Source organism: Heterodontus francisci, chromosome 7, assembly GCF_036365525.1.
Source record: "Heterodontus francisci isolate sHetFra1 chromosome 7, sHetFra1.hap1, whole genome shotgun sequence".
Taxonomy (NCBI): domain Eukaryota; kingdom Metazoa; phylum Chordata; class Chondrichthyes; order Heterodontiformes; family Heterodontidae; genus Heterodontus; species Heterodontus francisci.
The window spans coordinates 123,248,931-123,272,974 of NC_090377.1; the positions used below are offsets into that span (position 1 = coordinate 123,248,931).

The 24,044-nt window shown below is 43.1% G+C and overlaps 1 protein-coding gene across 6 annotated transcripts in view; it reads left to right on the forward strand.

Moving 5' to 3' along the window:
* The window catches only part of LOC137372300 (partitioning defective 3 homolog B-like), a 1,025,472-nt gene that overhangs the window by 384,693 nt on the left and 616,735 nt on the right, over window positions 1-24,044 (forward strand). For 5 of the 6 annotated variants that reach the window (XR_010975414.1, XM_068036099.1, XM_068036101.1 and 2 more), the window contains exons 7-8: window positions 16,589-16,714; window positions 18,183-18,547. Coding sequence is in view for 5 of the 6 variants with exons in the window: in XM_068036099.1 (XP_067892200.1) it covers window positions 16,589-16,714; window positions 18,183-18,547 (491 nt within the window). In the remaining variant the exon portion in view is untranslated. Of the gene's footprint in view, window positions 1-14,210; window positions 14,461-16,588; window positions 16,715-18,182; window positions 18,548-24,044 lie in introns of those variants that run through there. The other variant, XM_068036103.1, reaches the window with a different exon arrangement.

A 24,044-nucleotide genomic window follows, 5' to 3' on the forward strand; every position in this document is an offset into this window, starting at 1 on the left:
ATAAATTTTAACTAAAGCACTCTGAGAAAGTACCTTTTTATAAAACAGCAATGATGGCAGTGAAAAATTGTACTCATGACCCCTTCGAACATATTGCTCACTTCAGTATTTAACAAGATATTGATAGAGCTAGTTGACCCATTGGTACACAGTGTTAGTGCATTAGCATTCTGCAGCACCCAAAAATAGGACCTGAATTTGCACCTGTGACTGACAAGCTTAGGGAGTTCCTGATCTAAGCTTGGCCATCAGTAGGATGATCAGGACAGGCTGTGCATTTCCCACTCCCAACCCTAATCCCCATTGCCACCCTGCAGAAGCAGCGCCCAGGGTGTGATGCTTCCTTCCACTTTACTTTTGTTTTCCCTCATTCCCTTTGCTCCACTATTGGCTGCCTAGGCTCTAAGCTGTGGAAATCCCTCCTTAAATTACTTTGCCTCTCCAAGATGCACCTTAAAACCAACCTCCTTGATCCAGCTTTTGGTCACCTGTCCTAATACCTTCTTATGTGGGTCGGTGTCAAATTCTTCCTGACGACGCATAATCCTTTTCCTGTAAGACTACAGCCACCATTATGAACTTCTTCTGTAGTAGATGATGTCGCAAATCTCAGTGTTTCTAAATCTCATACTTAAATAATGAGTTTGTAACTAGTCATGCTCTGTACCACTGAAGAAATAAGCCAGTTATCTCTTCTAAAGACGGTGCCCCATGCTGAGGCATGGATCCACGTTTGTGGGCAGCCCTCCAGTCCTTCGCTGAAGTGGCCGTTCTTGAATTATGAACTAAATTGTGAATGGATGCAGGCTGTTCGACTTGGGGAGTCATAGATGTGCCTGATGCACACAAACGTGTTACCCAACATTGCCCACTAGATAACAATAAGAGCCAGATGTTCCTACTTTCAATCACCTCCCCCCTCGCACCTCTTCTTCGCATCCCTCACTACCAAACCAGAAATCTTGAGGTAACTTACAGTGCTTTGCATCAGTGCTCCCTGGTTCAGATCAGCTAATTCAGTTCAGACCAAAGATTGAACCTGGGAGTTTTGAGCTTTTGTGTGGCATGATTGCTAAAAACAATTTTTCAGCCTGGAGGTGTATTTTATCTGCCTCCAAGCATTCAGTATCCAATTAATCCACCTATCTGCTTGCATTTTTGTTTTTGAATGAATTGTAAGCAAATTATAATCACTTAGCCTCGAAAGATTACACTTTATGGCAATAGTGTATTGTCCAGTGGGTTTTGTGCTGGGATGCGAAAACCTAATAATGGTTTAAAATATTATAATCTAATCCACACTGTGCTGGAACATTCATTAGCACCATTGGTGAATTCAGTTGCAGTTGTTGTTTTCAGAAAGTGGGGTTTTTCTAAGTATTCAGGTTTGCTATTGTGAACCAATAAGACTGAACATAGGAACATGAGAAATAGGAGCAGGAATAGATTGTATGGCCCATCGAGCCTGCTCCGCCATTCAATACGATCATGACTGATCCTTGGCTTCTGTGTGTTCAATTTAATGTTTTCACCAAAATGATTTGTTTTGTGACCATGCATAGTCTCCACTCTAAGTTTGTTCCATTGGCAAATGTGGAATATAGTTAACCTTCACTGTCAGGGATACATTAACATTAAACAATAAGGTCATGATGGTTACATTTGCACATCTCTATGCGCCATAGTACAACCACCTGTAAAACCCGTGAATCCTACTAAGGTAGCCAAACCTTACCTTGATTTTTCTGTAGTAATTTTGGTGTTGTATGCTGGCTCCTTGGATGCATCAAATGTGCAAAAGCACTTCAGTACACCGTTATGAAGCCATTTGATTGCTGTGCAGCCCCACTTAAAAAGAAAAGATAAACCTTTAAAGTTGTCAGAAGAATGAATTCACTAATGGTGCTTTTTAAAAGAAAAACATGGAATTCTGGGCTTTATAAATAGAGGCATAAAAGTACAAAAGCATAGGAAGCTATGTTAAATCTTTATTAATCACTGGTTAAGTCCCAGCTGGAATATTGTATTCAATTCTGGACACCACATTTTAGAAAGGATGTCAGGACCTTAGAGAGTGTGCAGAGGAGATTTACTAAACAGCACCAGCGATGCTTCAGTTATATGGAGAGAGTAGAGAAGATGTGATTGTTCTCCTTGAAGCAGAGAACATTAAGGGGAGATTTAATAGAGGTGTTCAAAATTATGAGTAAATGGGGAGAAAGTATTTCCACTGACAGGGTTAGTAATCAGAGGACACAAATTTAAGATAATTGACAAAAGTGGGGAAATGGAAAATTCTTTTATGCAGCGAGTTGTTGTGACCTGGAATGTGTGATATATGTAATCACTGAGCATTTTGTATATTGAGCATTCTGTACACTGCCCTTACTGCTGCCCTCTCTGTTGGGAGGTGTAAATAAGAATTCAACAATGGCTGCTTACAATAAGTCCTCATGTTAGAGTTATTCAGTGAATACACAACAGAAAGATGACTATGAGATGGGATTGATTTTTTTTTTACATTCATTTGAGAAATTACGGTTTGGATAACATTGTGACATACTTTTTGAAACTCCCAAAGTATATTTTGAGGAAGTTTGGGCGATTGGAAAGATTGCTCCAGATGTGTCTGCACAACATGTTCAGGTACAACTCTGTGAATCAGCTTGGTACGTAATTTTTAAAAAATGGCGCTGAAGACATATTTTGGGACAATGGGGGAATTCAACCCGAACAAAGAGGACTGGTGGAATTATGAACAAAGGTTTCCCACTTAACTCATGATTTGGCTTAAAGCTATTAAAATAGGGGATGATGAATGTGAAAATGTTTTCCTCACCATGTTGGGGTCAGATGTTTTTGAGGTTGTGTTTAACCAATGTTGCCCATGAGACCCCAGTACTTTGAACTATTCTGAAATTAATGAGATTCTGGACTCATGTTATGGCCTGGCTAAGGATGAAATTGCACTGTGAGTTGCATTTCAGACATGGAAACAGTTGCCAAGTGAATCTATTGCTGATTATTGTTATGGACGGGTAGGAAATGGCATGGTTGGCTTCCACTGGTCACCTCCCAACTGATCACGGGTAGTGTTTTGTTTAAATTAGTGTTTCAGCACCTGTATTTTGTTGGTCAAATAAACAGATAGTAACAGGTTTTCTTGTGAGTTTAAAACAGAAGATTAAACAATAATCATCCGAAGTGTTCGCAACAGTACCCATACACGTATTCACACTCTCATGTACATGCAAGAAAAGATAGATAGAAGGTAACGAGTAAGAGGCGTTAAGAGTTCAAGGTGTAAACATCTGCTGTCTTAGAAGGTAAGTTTAAAAGCTGCAGGCCTTTTTGTTGATTGTCTTGCCCTTGCTGGTTGCTGAAGTCTCCTGGCAGACAACACATTCTTATATGGTTGGTTATATGACTGGTATTCAGTCTAGCCAGAGAGGTTGTTAGACTGTAGCATTTAAATATTAATATTTATTTCATAACTATTATATACACTCCACACTAGCCTGTGTGACTCCTTCAAAAGCTGTATCTGTTCTCGAGTCTCTTCCACACAATTTCTTACATCATCCTGGTGGGTGGTATTCTTTACATCTTTTCAAGATTAACCCTTTCAGACCCTTATACTATGTACTTCAGTTTGAAGATGGTGCTGGTATCTCTTAGTTCAATTTTCACAGGCACTCTCTTCTCTGCTGCAGTTGGTCACTGACTCATCTCAGCAGGGTTCAAATGTCTCAGCTGAAATTGATCTCTCTCTCTCTCTCTCTCTCTCTCACTCTCTCTCTCAACCTTGTGCTGGAATTAAAAATGGCTTTCGATGTTCTCTCTGTGGCTGGAAATCCCAGACTGATGACCTTGATGTTCTGAACTTGAATGACTGATGACTTCCTTTATTCTCCAAAAAGTTACCTTTAAAGGTAAATTCAGAAAGTGTCAGTTTCGCCCATGTAACTTTAGGCTTTTGCTTTCTGAGGGGCTATACAATGGCTTTTGATCTCAGCCCATTTTGATAAGATGAGGGATGTTCACACCTTATTGTGGTAAGTGTTGCTGGAGACGTAAAGTCTGTGTGTGTCTTTGTTTCAGCACATTTTGTGGATAGCTAACATCCATGAGCTGACTCATTTCAATGCAGACGTGGTTAACGAGCTTTCGTTCTGAACAGACATGGATGTGTATTTTAGTGCAGGAGATGGTATTTGTCATGTGACTGTACCCTCCATCTTGTTGAAGGCAAAAATGTAGCAGTATTTTTAAATTCTAATTTTTTTATAACTCCAGTTTATTTTTGTATTTCCATGTTGGCACTTTTTATGAGCGTAACATTATATTCTTGAATTAAAGGAACTTTCTCATCACTGGGTATGGCGCGAACTTAGAAGACAACCTTAGAAACACGTTTATTGGAGGTCAAAGAACAGTAAACAGCTTTTTAGTGAAGTTTAGTGAAGGCCTGCAATGAGGCCGCAGTCATAGAAATGGCAGAATGAGATAGTTTCAGATTGCAAGGAAGTTCTTTTACTCAGCCCACAGGGGAGGTCTGCCAGATTTCAGTAGGAACCAAACCACGGCAGCCAGGTTCACAGACTCCGAGTCAGAAACTTAGATGCTACAGTTGCCCCGGTAACCAGCCACCATCTAAATGCCCCCATTTCCCATCACAGTGTTATGCCTGTGGGAAAGTTGATCATATCCAGATGACATGCAGGAGTAGAGGAAACAGTAATGCTCCAGGCCATGGTAAAGCTCCAGGTCGCAGTAATGCACCAGGTTGAGGTCGTGGTCGACCTAAAGTTAGTTCAGGAGCCTGGAAGTCCTCGAATGCGCACATAACAGATATGGAAACAGATTTTGGTGTTATCTAGCAGGAAGATCAAGAATTGTACTCAGTCAGAGAGCAAGAAATACAGCACATGGAAGATGAGAGCAGAAGAGCTGAAGATATAATTCCAGTGCCCACAGTAAAAATGAAAATCCGAGATTCACAACTTACTTTCATCGTTGATACAGCTGCAGCAGTGTCTGTTTTCTTGGAAGGAGAGTACAAGAAGTTCCCTTATGAAAAACTGATGTGAAACTGACTAGTTATTCCAATAACAGAGTTCCAGTGTTAGGTAAAGTTAGTGTTAGGATGCATCATCGTATTCCACCCTAACAGTTGCCATTGGTAGGCACTCTGATGGGAAGAAATTGGCTTAAACAGTTAAACTGGGCCAAGTTATTTACAGTAGGGATCAGTAACAGTACATCAGACAATGAGGAAGTGTTAAGAGTGCGCAAAGTAGTCTTTGAGCATGGAGGACCAAATGATCCAACCAAGGTTCCTTTCATTCCATGGTCAAACACAAGAAAACCGTGGGAACGACTACATGTTGATTTCTTTGAAGTGGAAGGGAAAGAGTATTTTGTGTTGGTCAATAGGTAGAGCAAGTGCATAAATGTTGAACACCACAAGTGCCAAAACTATGGAGGTTTTGAGAAGTTGGTTTGCAATTTATGGGTTGCCAGAAGTTTTGGTGTTGAATAATGGTCCACAGTTTATGTCAGAAGAGTTTGAAATATTTCTGAATAAAACTAAAATCAAACACACTCTAATACCACCATATCACCCAGGATCAAATGGCGCTGCAGAAAGAAGAGTACAAATTGTGAAGAGGTCTTTGTAGAAATATTTGCTAGGTGACAAGCTAGGTGCAACTTTTCATGTTTCTCTTTGACACAGGCTAGACAGTTTTCTGTTCTTTTACAGAATAACCCTACAGTCTACAACAGGTTGCTCACCTTATGAATTAGTGTTTAAACATGCTCCTAGGACAAGGTTTAGTTTGCTTAAGCCTGCATTAATAGCGAAGTAAGAGAAAAGCAAGACAGAATAAAGATGAGTCATGATACTATCACACTAACTCACTTTGTTGAATCATAGTTTTCTTTAATCCACTGACTGGAGATCTGAATTTATATTTTTTGAAGAAATTTAATAAGAACCTTGCTGGCAGCTAAGGATGACCACCTAATTTACAACACTGTATCCTACATTGCAAGGACTGTGAGGTGGAGACAAAATGGCTGCTCATCCCAGCAAGAAGCAAGACCCAGGAAGTTTAAGGGAACTACCTGTTCTTTTTAGCAAGAAGAGAAACACTGCTACCATGTTTGAATCACTGGGTGACTGTCATGTGACAAGTCCCTCCCCATCTAGGGTTTTAATCTTGTGTTTCTCTGCAGCAGAAAGGAGAAGCTTCTGGACTCTGACACATGCAGACCCAAGTGGAGGTCGCGCTCTCTCTCTGTCTCTCCATTTCAACTTACAAGCTTCAAACTATGCCTGTTGACTGACCACCTTTTCATACTCCAACTACAGTCAGAAACCTGGTTGGAGGAAATAATCTGCATCACTGTCTCCAAGAGACCCACCAAACCGGTCATCTACCTCTTCAGACTAAATGCCTCAGGACCACCGAATTCAGCTAGAAGCCAGCCGAATCACCTTTTTTCTATGGACTCTAACTCAACCAATCTACCTTTCCCCTATTTGTGTGTGTGTAAATCTCTAGTGTGTGTGTGTGTGAAAGTTGGCACGTTGTTTATTGTTTGTATTAGTTCAGTTTAGTTACAATAAAGTTGACCTTTTTCCTTTGTTAAAGTCAAGAAGCCCTGTCCGATTGGTTCTTAGAGTCATAGAGAGATGCAGCACTGAAACAGGCCCTTCGGTCCAGCGAGTCTGTGCCAACCATCAACCACCCATTATACTAACCCTACATTAATCCCATTTCCCCATCACATCCCCACAATTCTCCTACCACCTACCTACACTGGGGGCAATTTACAATGGCCAATTTACCTGGCAACCCGCAAGTATTTGGCATGTGGGAGGAAACCGGAGCACCCGGAGGAAACCGGCGCGGTTATAGGGAGAACTTGCAAACTCCACACAGGCAGTACCCAGAACCGAACCCGGGTCACTGGAGCTATGAGGCCGCGGTGCGAACCACTGCGCCACTGTGCCGCCCTGTTCTTGTTATGATCATAGCAAGTAAGTAATCAAATACCTACTGAACAAACAAGGAGAGGGAAAAGAGGGAAGCCCTTCAGCCCCTCCTTGCTTGACCATAATAATACACAAGGCATGAAACTTTGAGAGTTCAGTGGCGGTCAGAAGGTCATGGTGAAAAATGTCTGAGGTGATAAGGTGAATTATGTGTTTGGCATTGTTGTAAAAAGACTAGGTGTATTCACATATCTAGTGAAGATTGGAGAGAGACTCCATCAGTGTCATGTAGAGCATTTGCTTGACAGAAGAAATCTGACAAAGGGAGAGCATGAGAAACCTCCTATAGTCCAAGTTCTGATAGTCCCAAATGAAAGTCAGAAATAAAATGCAAGTTGCAAAAGAACTGAAAGTTTCCCGGTATCACAGAATCCACCGGTAGAGCAAAGTGAATCAGGGTCTTTGATTAAGACTAATCAATCAATTTCACAGTCCCAACCATGAAGTGGAGTTGGTAGACAAAGTCAAAGTTCAGGGCTGAAACAGTCTGAGATGTTGAAAGTGCAGAGTCAAGCTAATGGAAATGGAAGAAGATACCCAGACACAGAGAAAGAAGCCAGATAGGTTAATTGAAAGTATGTAGGAAGGAAGAAGAAATAAGTTCTTTTCATTACTTCTTGTCAGATGATATTTTTGTTCAAGGCATACTGATATTAAAGGGAAAAAACATTTTTTTAACTTGTAAATTACTCTGGAAATATTGGTTATATCTGTTTTAGTTGTGATTATAGTAACAAAAAGCATGCAGCCCAACCTATTAAATTTCAGGTATTTTTATTGTATTCTGGGAAATTATGTACGTGTACCATTTTGCTTTTTAATGTATATGTTTTTTTTAAGTGGGGAGGGAGTGTGATTTATGTAATAGCTGCACACTTTGTATATTGAGCATTTTGTATGCTGCCCTCTCTGTTGGGGAGGTACAGATAAATGTTCAACAATGACTGCTGACTGCAAGACCTCATGTTAGACTTACTCAGTGAATACACAACAGAAAGCACAACCCAGGGGTCAGCAACTCTGTACACAGACACCAGAATCCATGGTAAAACATTTTGAAGTCTGTGGTAATTTTAAATGTCTTGCTCCAAGCCTATAAAACACATGTTTAAAGGCTTGGAGAAAGACATTTATCATTGTTAGAAGCAAAAGTAATTACCAAGGAGTGGGGCATCGGTCTATTTCCTACAGCCCGCCAAAGTTTCATATCTGGCCTGCCAGTCAAAAGTGCAAATGGTTTGCCTGCGCATGAACTTCCATTGAGTAGGTGTGCGGGGGAATCTGGGCATGCTGGGAAGACTGGAGCCGTCAATCAAATGTTCCCTGCCCATGTCTAACCTGTGGAATCTGCTTTGGAGAGTGTTGGTGTGAGTAAAACAGATAGGATAGTGCACAAGAAAGCAATGATAGAACTGGAAAAGCAAGACGTCTTTGAGCCAGAGAAAACTGCTTTTTCTTTAGGCAGACAGTCCACGTTCTCAGCTCACCAAACACCCTGGTTTGTCTGTGTATGGGGCTGGTGCGGGTGGCAATGTGCTTCTGCTCCTGGTGCATGGTGGGGTGGGAGTGGGGAGAGAGGGGGGAGGGGGGTAGAAAGAGGGGGAAGAGAGGGAGAGGGGAGTGAGGGAGGTGTGACAGAGGGAGAGGTGGGGAAGAAAGAGGTGGGACAGAGGTGGGGATGGAAGAGAAGGAGGAGGGGTAACAGAGGGAGAGAGGATGGGATGCGGTGGGGGGGAGGGGGGGGAGAGAGAGGGGACAGCGAGTGAGAGGGGAGAGGGATGGAAATAGAGAGAAAGAGATCAAGATCACCCCTGACAAATGCATGTCTATCTGAATTCCCTGCATCGCTCATCATGTGTGTGGGCAGACATTGACGACTTGTGCAAGCAAAAAACAATGGCAGGTATCTCACTAAATATGGAGAAATGTGTTTTAAATCGGACTGTGTTTTGATGGCATTAGGTTGGCTATACAGTTTATGGACAGATTTATTGCACCCATGTCCGTGGCTGAGTCAATAATTTTGTCAAATGTCCGTGGTGCAACATGTTGGTTTCTGTCCACCTGAAAGGGTGGTGGAAGCAAATTCAATGATAACGGGTGCACGGGTCAGGGATGTCTCAGATCGGCTGCAGAACATTCTGAAGGGGGAGGATGAACAGCCAGTTGTCGTTGTGCACATAGGCACCAATGATATAGGTAAAAAACGGGATGAGGTCCTACAAGCAGAATTTAGGGAGTTAGGAGCCAGGTTAAAAAGTAGGACCTCAGAGGTAGTAATCTCAGGATTGCTACCAGTGCCACGTGCTAGTCAGAGTAGAAATGAAAGAATAGTCAGGATGAATGCGTGGCTTGAGAGATGGTGCAGGAGGGAGGGTTTCAGATTTTTGGGACATTGGGACCGGTTCTGGGGGAGGTGGGACTATTACAAATTGGACGGTCTACACCTGGGCCGGACTGGAACCAATGTCCTTGGGGGTGCTTTTGCTAACGCTGTTGGGGAGGGTTTAAACTAATGTGGCAGGGGGTTGGGAACCAAATGAGGAGGTCAGTGGACAGTAAGGAGGTAGTAACTAAAGCCTGTAAGGAACTAGATAATGAAGTCAGCGTGACTAAGGGAAAGAGTAGGCAGGGAGCAGATGATGTACGCAAAGGGACTGGTGGTCTGAGGTGCATTTGTTTTAATGCAAGAAGTGTAGTAGGTAAGGCAGATGAACTTAGGGCTTGGATTAGTACCTGGGAGTATGATGTTATTGCTATTACTGAGACTTGGTTGAGGGAAGGGCATGATTGGCAACTAAATATCCCAGGATATCGATGCTTCAGGCAGGATAGAGAGGGAGGTAAAAGGAGTGGAGGAGTTGCATTACTGGTCAAAGAGGATATCACAGCTGTGCTGAAGGAGGGCACTATGGAGGACTCGAGCAGTGAGGCAGTATGGGCAGAACTCAGAAATAGGAAGGGTGCGGTAACAATGTTGGGGCTGTACTACAGGCCTCCCAACAGCGAGCGTGAGATAGAGGTACAAATATGTAAACAGATTATGGAAAGATGTAGGAGCAACAGGGTGGTGGTGATAGGAGATTTTAATTTTCCCAACATTGACTGGGATTCACTTAGTGTTAGAGGTCTAGATGGAGCAGAATTTGTAAGGAGCATCCAGGAGGGTTTTCTAGAACAGTATGTAAATAGTCCAACTCGGGAAGGGGCCATACTGGACCTGGTGTTGGGGAATGAGCCCGGCCAGGTGGTTGAAGTTTCAGTAGGGGACTACTTTGGGAATAGTGATCACAATTCCGTAAGTTTTAGAATACTCATGGACAAAGACGAGAGTGGTCCTAAAGGAAGAGTGCTAAATTGGGGGAAGGCCTACTATACCAAAATTCGACAGGAGCTGGGGAATGTAGATTGGGAGCAGCTGTTTGAAGGTAAATCCACATTTGATATGTGGGAGGCTTTTAAAGAGAGGTTGATTAGCGTGCAGGAGAGACATGTTCGTGTGAAAATGAGGGATAGAAATGGCAAGATTAGGGAACCATGGATGACAGGTGAAATTGTGAGACTAGCTAAGAGGAAAAAGGAAGCATACATAAGGTCTAGGAGGCTGAAGAAAGACGAAGCTTTGAAAGAATATCGGGAATGTAGGACCAATCTGAAACGAGGAGTTAAGAGGGCTAAAAGGGGTCATGAAATATCTTTAGCAAACAGGGTTAAGGAAAATCCCAAAGCCTTTTATTCATATATAAGGAGCAAGAGGGTAACTAGAGAAAGGATTGGCCCACTCAAGGACAAAGGAGGAAATTTATGCTTGGAGTCAGAGAAAATGGGTGAGATTCTAAACGAGTACTTTGCATCGGTATTCACCGAGGAGAGGGACATGACGGATGTTCAGGTTAGGGACAGATGTTTGATTACTCTAGGTCAAGTCGGCATAAGGAGGGAGGAAGTGTTGGGTATTCTAAAAGGCATTAAGGTGGACAAGTCCCCAGGTCCAGATGGAATCTATCCCAGGTTACTGAGGGAAGCGAGAGAGGAAATAGCTGGGGCCTTAACAGATATCTTTGCAGCATCCTAAAACACGGGTGAGGTCCCGGAGGACTGGAGAATTGCCAATGTTGTCCCCTTGTTTAAGAAGGGTAGCAGGGAAAATCCAGGTAATTATAGACCGGTGAGCCTGACGTCAGTGGTAGGGAAGCTGCTGGAGAAGATACTGAGGGATAGGATCTATTCCCATTTGGAAGAAAATGGGCTTATCAGTGATAGGCAACATGGTTTTGTGCAGGGAAGGTCATGTCTTACCAACTTAATAGAATTCTTTGAGGAAGTGACAAAGTTGATTGATGAGGGCAGGGCTGTAGATGTCATATACATGGACTTCAGTAAGGCGTTTGATAAGATTCCCCATGGTAGCCTGATGGAGAAAGTGAAGTCGCATGTGATCCAGGGTGTACTAGCTAGATGGATAAAGAACTGGCTAGGCAACAGGAGACAGAGAGTAGCAGTGGAAGGGAGTTTCTCAAAATGGAGACGTGTGACCAGTGGTGTTACACAGGGATCCGTGCTGGGACCACTGTTGTTTGTGATATACATAAATGATTTGGAGGAAAGTATAGGTGGTCTGATTAGCAAGTTTGCAGACGACACTAAGATTGGTGGAGTAGCAGATAGTGAAGGGGACTGTCAGAGAATACAGCGGAATATAGATAGATTGGAGAGTTGGGCAGAGAAATGGCAGATGGAGTTCAATCAGGGCAAATGCGAGGTGATGCATTTTGGAAGATCCAATTCAAGAGTGAACTATACAGTAAATGGAAAAGTCCTGGGGAAAATTGATGTACAGAGAGATTTGGGTGTTCAGGTCCACTGTTCCCTGAAGGTGGCAACGCAGGTCAATAGAATGGTCAAGATGGCATACGGCATGCTTTCCTTCATCGGACGGGGTATTGAGTACAAGAGTTGGCAGGTCATGTTACAGTTGTATAGGACTTTGGTTCGGCCACATTTGGAATACTACGTGCAGTTCTGGTCGCCACATTTCCAAAAGGATGTAGATGCTTTGGAGAGGGTGCAGAGGAGGTTCACCAGGATGTTGCCTGGTATGGAGGGCGCTAGCTATGAAGAGAGGTTGAATAGATTAGGATTATTTTCATTAGAAAGATGGAGGTTGAGGGGGGACCTGATTGAGGTGTACAAAATCATGAGAGGTATAGACAGGGTGGATAGCAAGAAGCTTTTTCCCAGAGTGGGGGATTCAATTACTAGGGGTCACGAGTTCAAAGTGAGAGGGGAAAAGTTTAGGGAGGATATGCGTGGAAAGTTCTTTACGCAGAGGGTGGTGGGTGCCTGGAACGCGTTGCCAGCGGAGGTGGTAGACGCGGGCACGATAGCGTCTTTTAAGATGTATCTAGACAGATACATGAATGGGCAGGAAGCAAAGAGATACAGACCCTTAGAAAATAGGCGACAGGTTTAGATAGAGGATCTGGATCGGCGCAGGCTTGGAGGGCCGAAGGGCCTGTTCCTGTGCTGTAATTTTCTTTGTTCTTTTTTCTTCTTCTTTGATAACTTTCAAAAGGGAATTGGATAAATACTTGAAACAGAAAACTGTTGCATGGCTGTGAGGAAAGAGCAGAGGGAGTGGGACTAATTGGATAGTTGGCACAGGCATGATGGGCTGAATGGCCTCCTATGCTGTATGCATCTCAAATTCAGTGGCCCACTCATCAAGTTAATATTCGCAGACTTTAAAGTATGGCTGTAACTCTTTCAAATCAGAGTCAAAATTAGTAGTGGGAGGCCACAGAAGTGAGTTATAATTCTGAGGAGCAAATTCATGTGAGCTGATGAGCTGGTGTTGATTAAAATCGTGCTTGTTTTTGTCTAAAAAAGCAAAAGAGGTGCTTCTACTCTGCTTCCCACACACTGACTTTCTCCCGTTACGGCCTCTCTGTGTCACAGAGCACCTGCAGTTGATACAGAGAGATAGGCAACCTACTTTTGTGCCTCTGCCAGCAGTCCCTAAGCAGGAAGCAGCCATGTGATCGAACTTTGCTATGATACCTGTCACAGTTGAGGAGGCTGACAACCCATGCAGTCTCGAGTCTAACTGCGTCTCGGGCGTTGGGAAGTGGGCTGCCAGATTGTTGTTGGCTGTTTTCCACAACCACTCAAGACAAATTTATTCCACCTTTTAAGTCGGCCCAAAGGCAAGGTATTGGAGGGTTACTGATTTGTTTTGGAACTGTACTCCTAACTTGAGCTTCCAGGAGAGGAGAGAAATGGGAATAAGTATATAAAGTCGCTGGAAAAAGTGGATCCTGCAGCTAGAGTAAGGTATGGGTGTAATCCAGTGATTTTTTTTTTACTTTTAGTGAAAAGGCTTTTGTTAGGTTAGATTTGTGGCATAAAACTCCTTTCAAGTCAGGAATGAAAAATGGTATTGTTCATTGAGAAGGAAATGGGAAGTACCACTAAAGTAGGAAAAGTTGATGCTTAATATAATAGTTGTATTCACAGTAACTAGTTTCTCTGAACAAAAGTTTACTCAGACATAAACTTATGGTCGTCTGACCTTTCAAAATTTTTGCAAGAAAAGGGCTCCTATTTGAAGAAGTAAATACATGGACAAACGTAAAATCTTTGAAGCACTTAAATGATCTTAATGATGTTGGTTTAGTTCACTGTTGTCCTTTGTTCCAATCAACAATCATACTTCGTGACATCCCCTAAAAAAATCAGAGGTAAATGACCAATACCTGAAACAGTTTTTGACTGAAGATTCCACCTCTAGCCTGTCTAAAGTTCTAGGTTTTAACTCTCTCAGTTCTTTACTTTCTTTTCCATCTCTGCCTCTCCTTTTCTCTGACTCCCCCTCCCTTTTCTCTGGCCTCCCCTTCCTTTTCTCTGGCCTCCCCTTCCTTTTCTCTGGCCTCCCCTTCCTTTTCTCGGGTCCCTCCTTCCTTTTCTCTGGCCTCCCCTTCCTTTTCTCGGGTCCCTCCTTCCTTTTCTCTGACGTCGCCTTCCTTTTCTCTGGCCCCGCTTCCCTTTTCTCCACTCCCCCACTTTTCTCCGGCACCCCCTCCCTTTTCTCCAACCCTACCACCCTTTTTCCTTTGACTTCTATCTCCTTTATGTCTACTGATCTCTCTCTCCCTTTACCCCTACTTCATTCTTTTTCCATTTCTCTCCCTCTCCCTTGCTTCACTGATATATCTGTCTTTTCCACCCCTCTCTCACTCCCTTTTTTTCTTTTTTTCTGTTCCATGTGTTCTCCCCTATTCCCACTTCTTCAGCCCCCCACCCCCCGCCCCCGCTTTATTCTCCGATTGTGCGATATCTCTATCTTTTCCCCTATTTTCCTGTCTGTCGTGAGAGAGAAAGAAAGTGAACACTATGGAGTAAGGATCAATGCAGCATGCCATTGGGCAATTGACAGAGCTTTCTTAGTAGATGTGCCAGAAATGCTTTGTATCCATAACATAGTTTTTCATTGTCTCAATTCCAGTGCAGTACATACAAGTAGTACAATTTAGGCATTTTGTGCTAAAATCAAAATGCTGCGGACAGCTCAGGGCATCTGGTAGAAGTGGTAGAAGTTGAATGGCAGCTAGGTGCCTTCTATTCATTAGCTTGAATTATGACATTGTTCAGCTGAATACTTCTTTTCATTCGAGTGCGCTGCAGTAGTCTGTGAGCTATAAAATTTAGAATCAAAATTTGTAACTTGGTGACCTGATGTTTTAATAATAAATGTAACTTTATAAAATCTTAAAAGCATATTGTTTGATCGGAGGCTTAAAAAGGTTGATTTTGTTTTTAAGCTGCCCAAAAGAAATGCTACCTTTATAGTCACTTGAATTATTTTAGCATTCAGCATAGAGTTGAACTTCGGAGCTAGGCCAAGAAATACAAATCACCGTCTGGTTTGACACTGTATTCTGCATGCCATTGATTTTTCCTTCCCTCAAAGAAAACAATATATTTATCAATAGCTGCAGTAAACCTTAAAATTTACAACCTAGTATGGCTGAATGCTGCACTACTCAAAATGCAAAAACAGTATTAGCTTTGGGGGGAGTTATCGCACTTTTTTCAGAAAATAATTTGGTCTGTACAATCAAGACAAAAATCACACCAATGGCTCAGTATACACTGAATACCTTACCCAGTACCGAGCCATACAGAGCCAGAAAGCACCAGGTTCAGCCTCTGGTCTCTGCCATGCCAACTGATCGCATCTGACATGGCAGATGGGGATGTTATAATTGGTCTCTGGGCCAGGGAAAGTTGGGTGGGGAGTGGTGGGGCAGGGGTAGGTTTGGGGAGCTGCCAGGCTACCTGCTTCTGATCAGTCTCCAATGATGCCTGCTGGAAAATGACTATGTGCTGCTTTGGTGAGGATTGGATTGAGATTGGCTGTAAGTCTGCCGAAACCTACTGTGAAGCTACACCCCAGCATATCTGCCTTCCACAGTTGAAGGGAAGAAAGTTGGGGTTTACGTATGAAGAACGACAGTTTGGATGAGCTGCTGGAGGGAATTTGGTGCCAATAGAAACGTACCCTTCTATAAGTCACGTCATTAGAGAAAAAGAGGAGGGTATTGATGGTTTCGTGATGTGGGGGCAGTGGACATCAGTAGTTCTTAATCAGGCTTGATTTTAAAATGAGCTTGAAACAGGATAGTGAATGATTTGTAATCAGTTTGTCATCAGGAATTTTGAATGTGCATTTGAATCTTAAAAATGCGTGACAAGTCTTCCGTTTTATGCTTGTGTCAGGGTTTCTACAAAGTACTGATGCAGTGCAGCCAATTTGTAATCTTAGTACCTCAGCCCATTTAATCATTTTTGTTTCAGCGATTCAATCTAAACAAAAAGCAACCAAAAACACTTAGCCGAAACATATTTTACACAAAACTGATTGCACCTATAAAATGACCTGCTGACTCTAGATTAGATTTGGTAGAGGAGTGACTATATTTATTCTGCTGTGTGGACAATTAAAGGATGCTTTATGCTTGGGTGCAGAAAATTCTCTGTGAAAATTGGAATCGTTATACAGTGGAAGTGGACAGGAATTAGTCGAATCAATTGAAATTTTATACAGTGGGAAGTGATTGAATCTATTGCTGTTGTATATAATAGACATGATAGAAAGGGCTTTGCTGCAGTGGTTGGGTTAGGTATGTGGAGTTGATGGTATATTGATCTTAATTGTGACAAACACATTTCGGCAGTTGGAATGAGAAAAGCAAAATGCTTGACATGGCACAGTATCATCTAACAAAGCAATGTCTTGGAATACTGAGCTTGCCTTTGAAAACATTTGAAAAATATTGTGGTTATGAATATTACAATGGATTGCTGAATGGGTGCCAGATTCAATAACACCAGGGCAGTTAATTTATCATAAACTGGTACAGATGTTTCCCGCTCTTCCACCTTGACTTGACCATTTCCATCAGGCCAATGATTTTTTTTTTTCCAAACCTTGTACACGCTTTTTTTTTGCTGTTTGTCCTCCAGGTTCCTCGGTCTGTGCATTCGTGGTATCGAAGAGAACAGCCGATCGAAACGAGAGAGACTGCTCCAAGAGAATGAGTGCATCGTCAAAATTAATGACAGTGATTTAACAGACAGAACATTTGTTCAGTAAGTGTGGCCATTCTTTTCTCAAACCTTGTGGCTGTACGTTTTCCTCATGAGCTCTCTCAAAGCTGCAATTTATTGAGCCGACTTAACAGTGGGAAGGGGGCTTTTGAGCTATGTAAAAGCTGCCTAAGTGTATACTGGGAGTGAGGAATTAGACAGTACACTCACAGAAATTGTTACTGTGAAGGCATTTGTCTTGGCTGATTTGTTATTTTTGACAGTCGCCCTCAATTGATACTGAAGGGATCACAGAAATACATAGAATGTGCACCATAGAAATAGGCATTTTGGCCCAACTAGTCTATGCCAATGTTTATACTTCGAGCTTCTTCCCACTCTAATTGTCCATTTCCACCACCACTGAATGTCTCTATTGCCTTCTCCCTCATGCATGCCTCAAGCCATCCCCTTAAATGTATCAATGCTGTCTTTTGTAATTTTTATTGTGTCACAACAGTTTCCCATCCCATGTACTTACGATGCTAGTCTTGGAGACCAGCAATCTTGTGTACATTTGGATATTACGAAATGTTGCCTACTTAGGTGAGCATAGGGACAGGAGTAGGCATTCAGCCCTTCAAGTCTTTTCCACCATTTGATTAGGTTATAGCTAATCTGTATCTTAACTCTAATTACCTACCTTGGTTCCATATCCTTTAATACACTTTTTAAAAAATCTATCAACCTCAGCTTTGAAATTTTGAAGTGGCCCCCAGTTGCAACTGCTTTCTGGGGGGAGAGGGTTCCAGATTTCCACTACCTTTTGTGTGAAGAAGTGCTTCCTGACATCACTCCTTATGCCCCCTTGTTCTGGACTTTCCCACCCAGAGTATATAGTTTTTCCCTGCCTTATCAACTCCTTTAATCATCTTAAACACCTCAGTTAGATCACCCTTAATCTTCCATACTCAAGGGAATACAAGTCGAGTCTATGCAACCTCATGTCCTCATAAATTAATCCTTTTAGCCTCGGTATCATTCAGGTAAATCTAATTCTGTGAAACTCATCGTAAGTCAATCACAACTTCTGTCATAAGACTAGTAATGAACATAAATTTCAAATTAGATTACCACAATACTGTAGTACACTCACTGTCTTGAGCTGGTGCAGCATGGACTTGTGCTCAGCAGTCTCCGGCCACTGAATTTCATGTTACAGCTCTGCCATTGGAGGAGGTCCCAAAGCCGAGGCGATGTGCTCCTCATCAAGAAGGGAAACAAAGCCAATAGGGCAAACCACTGTCGTGAATGCTACTGTTGTGCACCTCCTAGCAGTTGGTTCATAGCCTGGCCGCAGGCCTTCTCAAGTCTAACAGAATGTCTTTTCTGTGTGGAAAGTGTGAGGGACAAGGAAGAGAGCCAAGTTAAGGGACAAAATAAGACATTACAGAAATATAGCAAACTTTTCTTTGGAACCTCGGGTCTTAATTGATATGGTTTGACTGTAAACACCTTTTTTGAATTTCAGAGCACAGGAGGTTTTTCGAAATGCAATGCAACTTCCTGCCATCCAGCTCCAAATAGTTCCAGGTTATAACAGGGATCGGTATGAAAGGTTTGCAATTGGACCCCTCAATAGCCACAACCACGAAGATGATTCCAAAACCAAGTTTCCACCTCCATTACGGTCAAAGCCAAACAGCAAACCTATGGATTTGGTTTATTCCAGTAGCTCAGAGAACAGCTCACCATTGATTTCAGTGCAGATCAACAGCCCCAAACAGTTGAGGAGTAACAGTCATTCAGTACTGCCAAAGAAAGCATCCTCACCAACATCTCTTGGACTTGGGGCCAAGAAACAAGGAAGAAAAATCAAAATCGATTTGAAAAAAGGTATTTTTTTTGAGTTGCAATCCAGAAGGAAATAGGGCACTTCTGAAGTGTCGTCACTGTTGTAATATAGGAAACATAACAACCAATTGGCACACAGCAATGTCCCAAAAAGACCAATATGATAATGAGCAGATAATCTGTTTGTGATTTTTGTTGAGGGATAAATGCTGGCCCTGATCTTTTACATCTAACTGAGAGAGCAGACAGGGCCTCAGTCTGATCCGCTAGATGGCTCCTTCTACAGTGCAGTACACCCTCACTACTGCTCTGGAATGTTAGCCTAAATTTTGTGTTCAAGTCTCTGGACTTGGACTTGAACCCACAACCATCTGATTCAAATGTGGGAGGGGTACTACTGAGCCATGGCAACAATGGGAAGAAGAACTGGTTTTGTTCATCTCAATGCAAATATGACATTGCTGCATGGTATTCAGAGCAGTCCAAACCTCACCACATCAAATGCTGTAACGGGAGTTAGCAGTATACTTAACCATGACTCCAGTATTACCTTTGGTTCCTGTGTTTTGTGTGTAATATTGTTGGTCACATTATAAACCTCCTCTGTCAGTGATGTGAATTGAGTGTTCAACAGCATTATTTCTCCAGCAAAATGCAGTCAGTAGAGGATAGTTTCATAATACAAATTACTTGAGTAAAATCAATCCCAGTCGCTGATTGCAGTCCGGCCGCCAGGCATCATTGGGGAATTGTCCAATCATCTCCATTCAGGCAGAGACTTATGTTATTGCTTTAGTTACCCTATATAAAGCAGATCTCTCATGCCGTTGCTCATTGTATGGAGGGTGAACTGTTTTATCGTAGGGGTTTTCTTAACTAAGTGTGACAAGGGAAGTGTTCCACAAAATAAACTTGATACAAGATTGCACTCCATGTGCAAGATTTTACACTGGAGGTAGGTAACAGATCTCTATAGGATTGCTCAGGTGAGTTGGGAATGTTCTGGGCACCACATTATGGGAAGGATGTGATTGCCCTGGAGAGGGTGCAGAGGAGATTCCCCAGGATGTTGCCTGGGCTGGAGCATTTCAGCTATGAAGAGAGACTGAAAAGGCGAGGGTTGTTTTCCTTAGAGCAGAGAAGGCTGAGGGGGGACATGATTGAGGTGTACAAGATTATGAGGGGCATTGATAGGTTAGATAGGAAGAAACTTTTTCCCTTAGCAGAGGGATCAATAATCAGGGGGCATAGATTTAAGGTAAGGGGCAGGAGGTTTAGAGGGGATTTGAGGAACAATTTTTTCACTCCGAGGGTGGTTGGAATCTGGAACGCACTGCCTGAAGTGGTGGTAGAGGCAGGAACCCTCACAACATTTAAGAAGTATTTAGATGAGCACTTGAAACGCCATAGCATACAAGGCTATGGACCAGATGCTGGAAAATGGGATTAGAATAGTTAGGTGCTTGATGACTGGCGCAGACACGATGGGCCGAAGGGCCTGTTTCTGTGCTGTATAACTCTGACTCGCTGTTCCTGCCTAACTGTGACCACTATGCCTTCATCACATCACTGCTACCACCTTGACTTGTTGCATTGTCTATGCCACTGCCACTATACCACTGACACCCCCCTCAGCCAAGGTTATATCTTCGCTCTCTGACTGCCCTCTCAGTCCTTCATCTTGTGATCTCCAACCACAATCTGTTCTTTCAGCGCTGCAACTGCTGTCTTCCCTTCTCATTCCCTCCTGATTCCTGCTGCCTGTCTCCCTGTCATCAGTTTCCCGTTCAGTACCTGTTTTTTGCGCTGGTCCCGTGTGTGCCTTTCCTGATAGAGTAGCTTCCTTTTCCCTTCTCCATTTCTTCAATGCGAAATTGTTACATTAATAAATTCACACACACACACAAAAAAGTGTGTCTCGTAATACACAGCTGGGAAACTTGCTTCTGTTTCTTTTCTAAACAGGTGGGTGGAATGAGGTGAGGCACCGGAGGCTGGAAATACCAGCTGAGGATGGGAAAAGGGGATGTGGGGAGGCTAGGGGACTGAAGAAAAGAAGTGGGAGTAAAAGGGAGGTGAGCCAGGTAGAGGGGACAAGGTGGGCTCGACTTGTAGGGCTTCCACTGAGTGGGCCCAGGGAGAGTAAATAGAAGAAGCACCGAGAGGTGGTCCTAGAGTGAGGCAAAAGGGACAATAAAGGGTAGGCAGAGATGGAGGGCAGCAGCAGTAATGGGGGGAAGTGGCAGGACAGTGATATAGGAGGAACATGGGAAGGGTGAAGAAGGACGCAAGGGCAGCAGAGTAGTTTTTTGTATGAAAATAAAAAGTTAAAAGTTTTTGCTTAAAAACGGGGGGGGGGGGAAACCTACATCGGAGACAAATAAAAAAAAAACTGGGCGGCAGTGCTGACTGTGTTTTGCCATTTGGGAATACTGGATAAAAGGGTGTTTACTTCTCCCTGTTAAATGGTAAATGTTACATTTCAGATGTTACTGTTGCACTTTTGGTCCTTTCCAGGACTTTAGCATGAAATTTAGGCTGACACTTTAGTGTAGTGTTGAGGAGTTGTTGCACTGTTGGAGTTGCCGTTTTTCAGATAGGGCATTAAATTGAAGCCCTGTCTGTGCACTCATGTAGATGTAAAAGATCCCACAGCACTATTTCTAAGAAGAACAGGGGAGATATCCCCAGTGTTCTGGCTGATATTTATCCCTTCAGCAAACCGGTTAAAAAAAAAATTAGCAGTTTATTAACACATTTCTGTTTGTTGTTTGGTAGTACAGCTGAAAATAGAGACGTGTTGTCGAAACTTTTCATCTTGTACTCATCGTGACAAGCCGCAAGAATACCAATATAAGGGAAAACAGCAACATATGCTGGATGAGAAGGGAGTGCTGAATGGTTGGCAAGTGAGCTCCATAAATTGGTTCATTCTCCATGGCAACGCCTCTACTAATCAGAATTCACTTGCCAACTATTCAGCACTCTCATACAGTATAAGTTGCTGTTTTCCCTTACATTGGTATTCTTGCGGATTGTCCTAATGAGTGCAAGAAAACATATCTCTGTTTTCAGCAATATTCACATTTCTGTTTGTGCGATTTTGCTGTATGCAAATTGGTTTCTGCCTTTCCTACATTGCAATAGTGACTACATTTTGAAAGTACTTCAAAGCTGCAAAGCGCTTGGGACCTCCTGAGGTTGTGAAAGGTGTTATAGAAATAAAAGTCTTTCTTTTCTTTCTATGAGCATTACCTCTTGGGCATTATGGGATATTATAAAGGTGACATCAGGACGTGAGCATAACAAACAGGAAAGCTCAGAATTTTTAATCGGTTATGCAGATAAGTATGCGTAAAAGAGGAAGACCCCAGTGTCAACGGCAGGCATACTGATATCCACTTTTATGACATTTAGAATTACAGATTTATTTTATGTGTCAATTAAGATGAATAAACTTCCCCTTTAGAACAAAACTTCAGTGCAATGGCAAGGAAGTCACCTATGGTTTTCAGTTATTATAATGCAAATGCATGATAATATATGGGGAATGAACTGAGAGCTGCTACAGAAACAAATGTTTTCTTTAAATGAACATTTCCCATTATCTAGGTGCCCATTAACTGGAGTGTACTGTGCATTGGAAATCAATTGGGACCTGAGAAAATGTCCCCTTTGGAAATGAACATTCTCATTAACTGTTTTTCAGCTGTCACTTCACTCCAGAGCATGGGATCAGCATTTTCTTTGTGTGCTGATACACGGGCATGGCAAAGATTGCTCATTATCTCGACTCTGTGTTATAAGACATTTGCTCGCATAACGTTTCAAAGAACCAAGCCATTTCCTAATACTTAAACATAATAATGCATGCATTATTCATATTTTACCTCACCTCAACAAACTATGGGGTGAGAAATGTGGATAGGTTGGGCACTACGGAATTGTTTCCGTGGCACGCGCATGCACTTGTGGAGTGAGTCACGCCAGATGCCATATTGGTTAGGGCGTTAGCATGCCCAGTGAACATCCGCTGGAAGCATGCAGAGCAGGTAGACCATGGCATCAGATCAAGACATCAACCCATGAGCAATCCTGATTTGATGCCAGTGATAGCATTTTGGAGCTCAATGCTGTAGCTAATGTCCTCTCTTAATCTTGCACAGCTGAACACAAGTTCAGCAGCAGGAAGGACCCCACAGCAGTGCTCTTTAACGGGATCATCAATTACTAACAAGTTAGTTGCTGGTTGATTTCAGCTGCAAATCTTTGGTGCACTCTATAGTTTGGTTAAAGTTGCAAAAATCTGAAGGTGCTGAAGGAACTTTTGCTGACTTCAAGGATTCTGCCCAAACCAGTTGCTGTCAGACATGGGAGTACTAGTAGTCATTCCCTTTGGAATACAACATGACTTGGAAAATGAACAGAGACCATATAGAGGACAAGGTTCTGGAAGAGGGAGAAGCTGACGGGCAAAAGGGCTCTCAACAGGCGGCCTTATCCACACAGGGTGTAGAAGGAGCAATTCTCCTACCTGAACTTCAGTGAGGGACAATGTTTTTGATGGCATTCTCATCACAATCTATCACCTGCTGTGGCCACAACTGCAGCGTCCGAGCAGGACAAGGACTGCATTGAGGAGGGAGAGGAGGCAACCCCTAGATGGTCCCTCTCTGGCCGTACTGTCCATGAGGAACTCATCCGAGTGCAATACCAATAACTGGAGCCCCATTTCTCCAATCACAAACTGTCCCATACCAGGAACTCAACTTTTTGGGCCCCCCGAGGCAAGGTCATAGAGTCATATAGTTATACAGCACAGAAACAAGCCCTTCGGCCCATCGTGTCTGTGCCGGCCATCTCAAGCACCTAACTATTCTAATCCCATTTTCCAGCACTTGGCCTGTAGCCTTGTATGCTGTGGCATTTCAAGTGCTCATCTAAATACTTAAATGTTGAGGGTTCCTGCTTCTACCCCCTCTTCAGGCAGTGTGTTCCAGATTCCAACTACCCTCTGAGTGAAAAATTATTTCCTCAAATCCCCCTTAAACCTCCTGCCCCTTACCTTCAAGGTTGGAGGTGAGGTCGGTGGAGGGGGGTGTCCATAGAATCATGGTGGGGCGGGGGGGGGGGGGTGGTGGGGGGGGGGGGTGGGGTGCTCAGGTCCCATTGCCAAGTGATTTCCACCATGGACCAAGGTGGAGTTCATGTCCACCTTCCTCACAACAACGCCCCATCCCGGCCAGTGCAGCAGTCTGGGGTGGCTGGCTGATGACTGGCCAACAGCAAGGGAACTGGCAGAGTGGTAGGGGTGGAGCAGGAGTACTGTCATCCTGAGAGAGGACAGCAGGTTCGTGCTCCATGGAGCCACTGCCACTCCCCTGGGGCCGGTGGGGACAGGGGTGGGGGGCTGGGGGTGGTTGCCGCCTCAGCAATCCTAGTAAGCTGGAGGCAAATTGATGGACTGCTGTGAACACCCTGAAAGCCCCTTTACACAGTGTAATCCACTGTAATCTGAGCTTCACGGCAGCACTCAGAT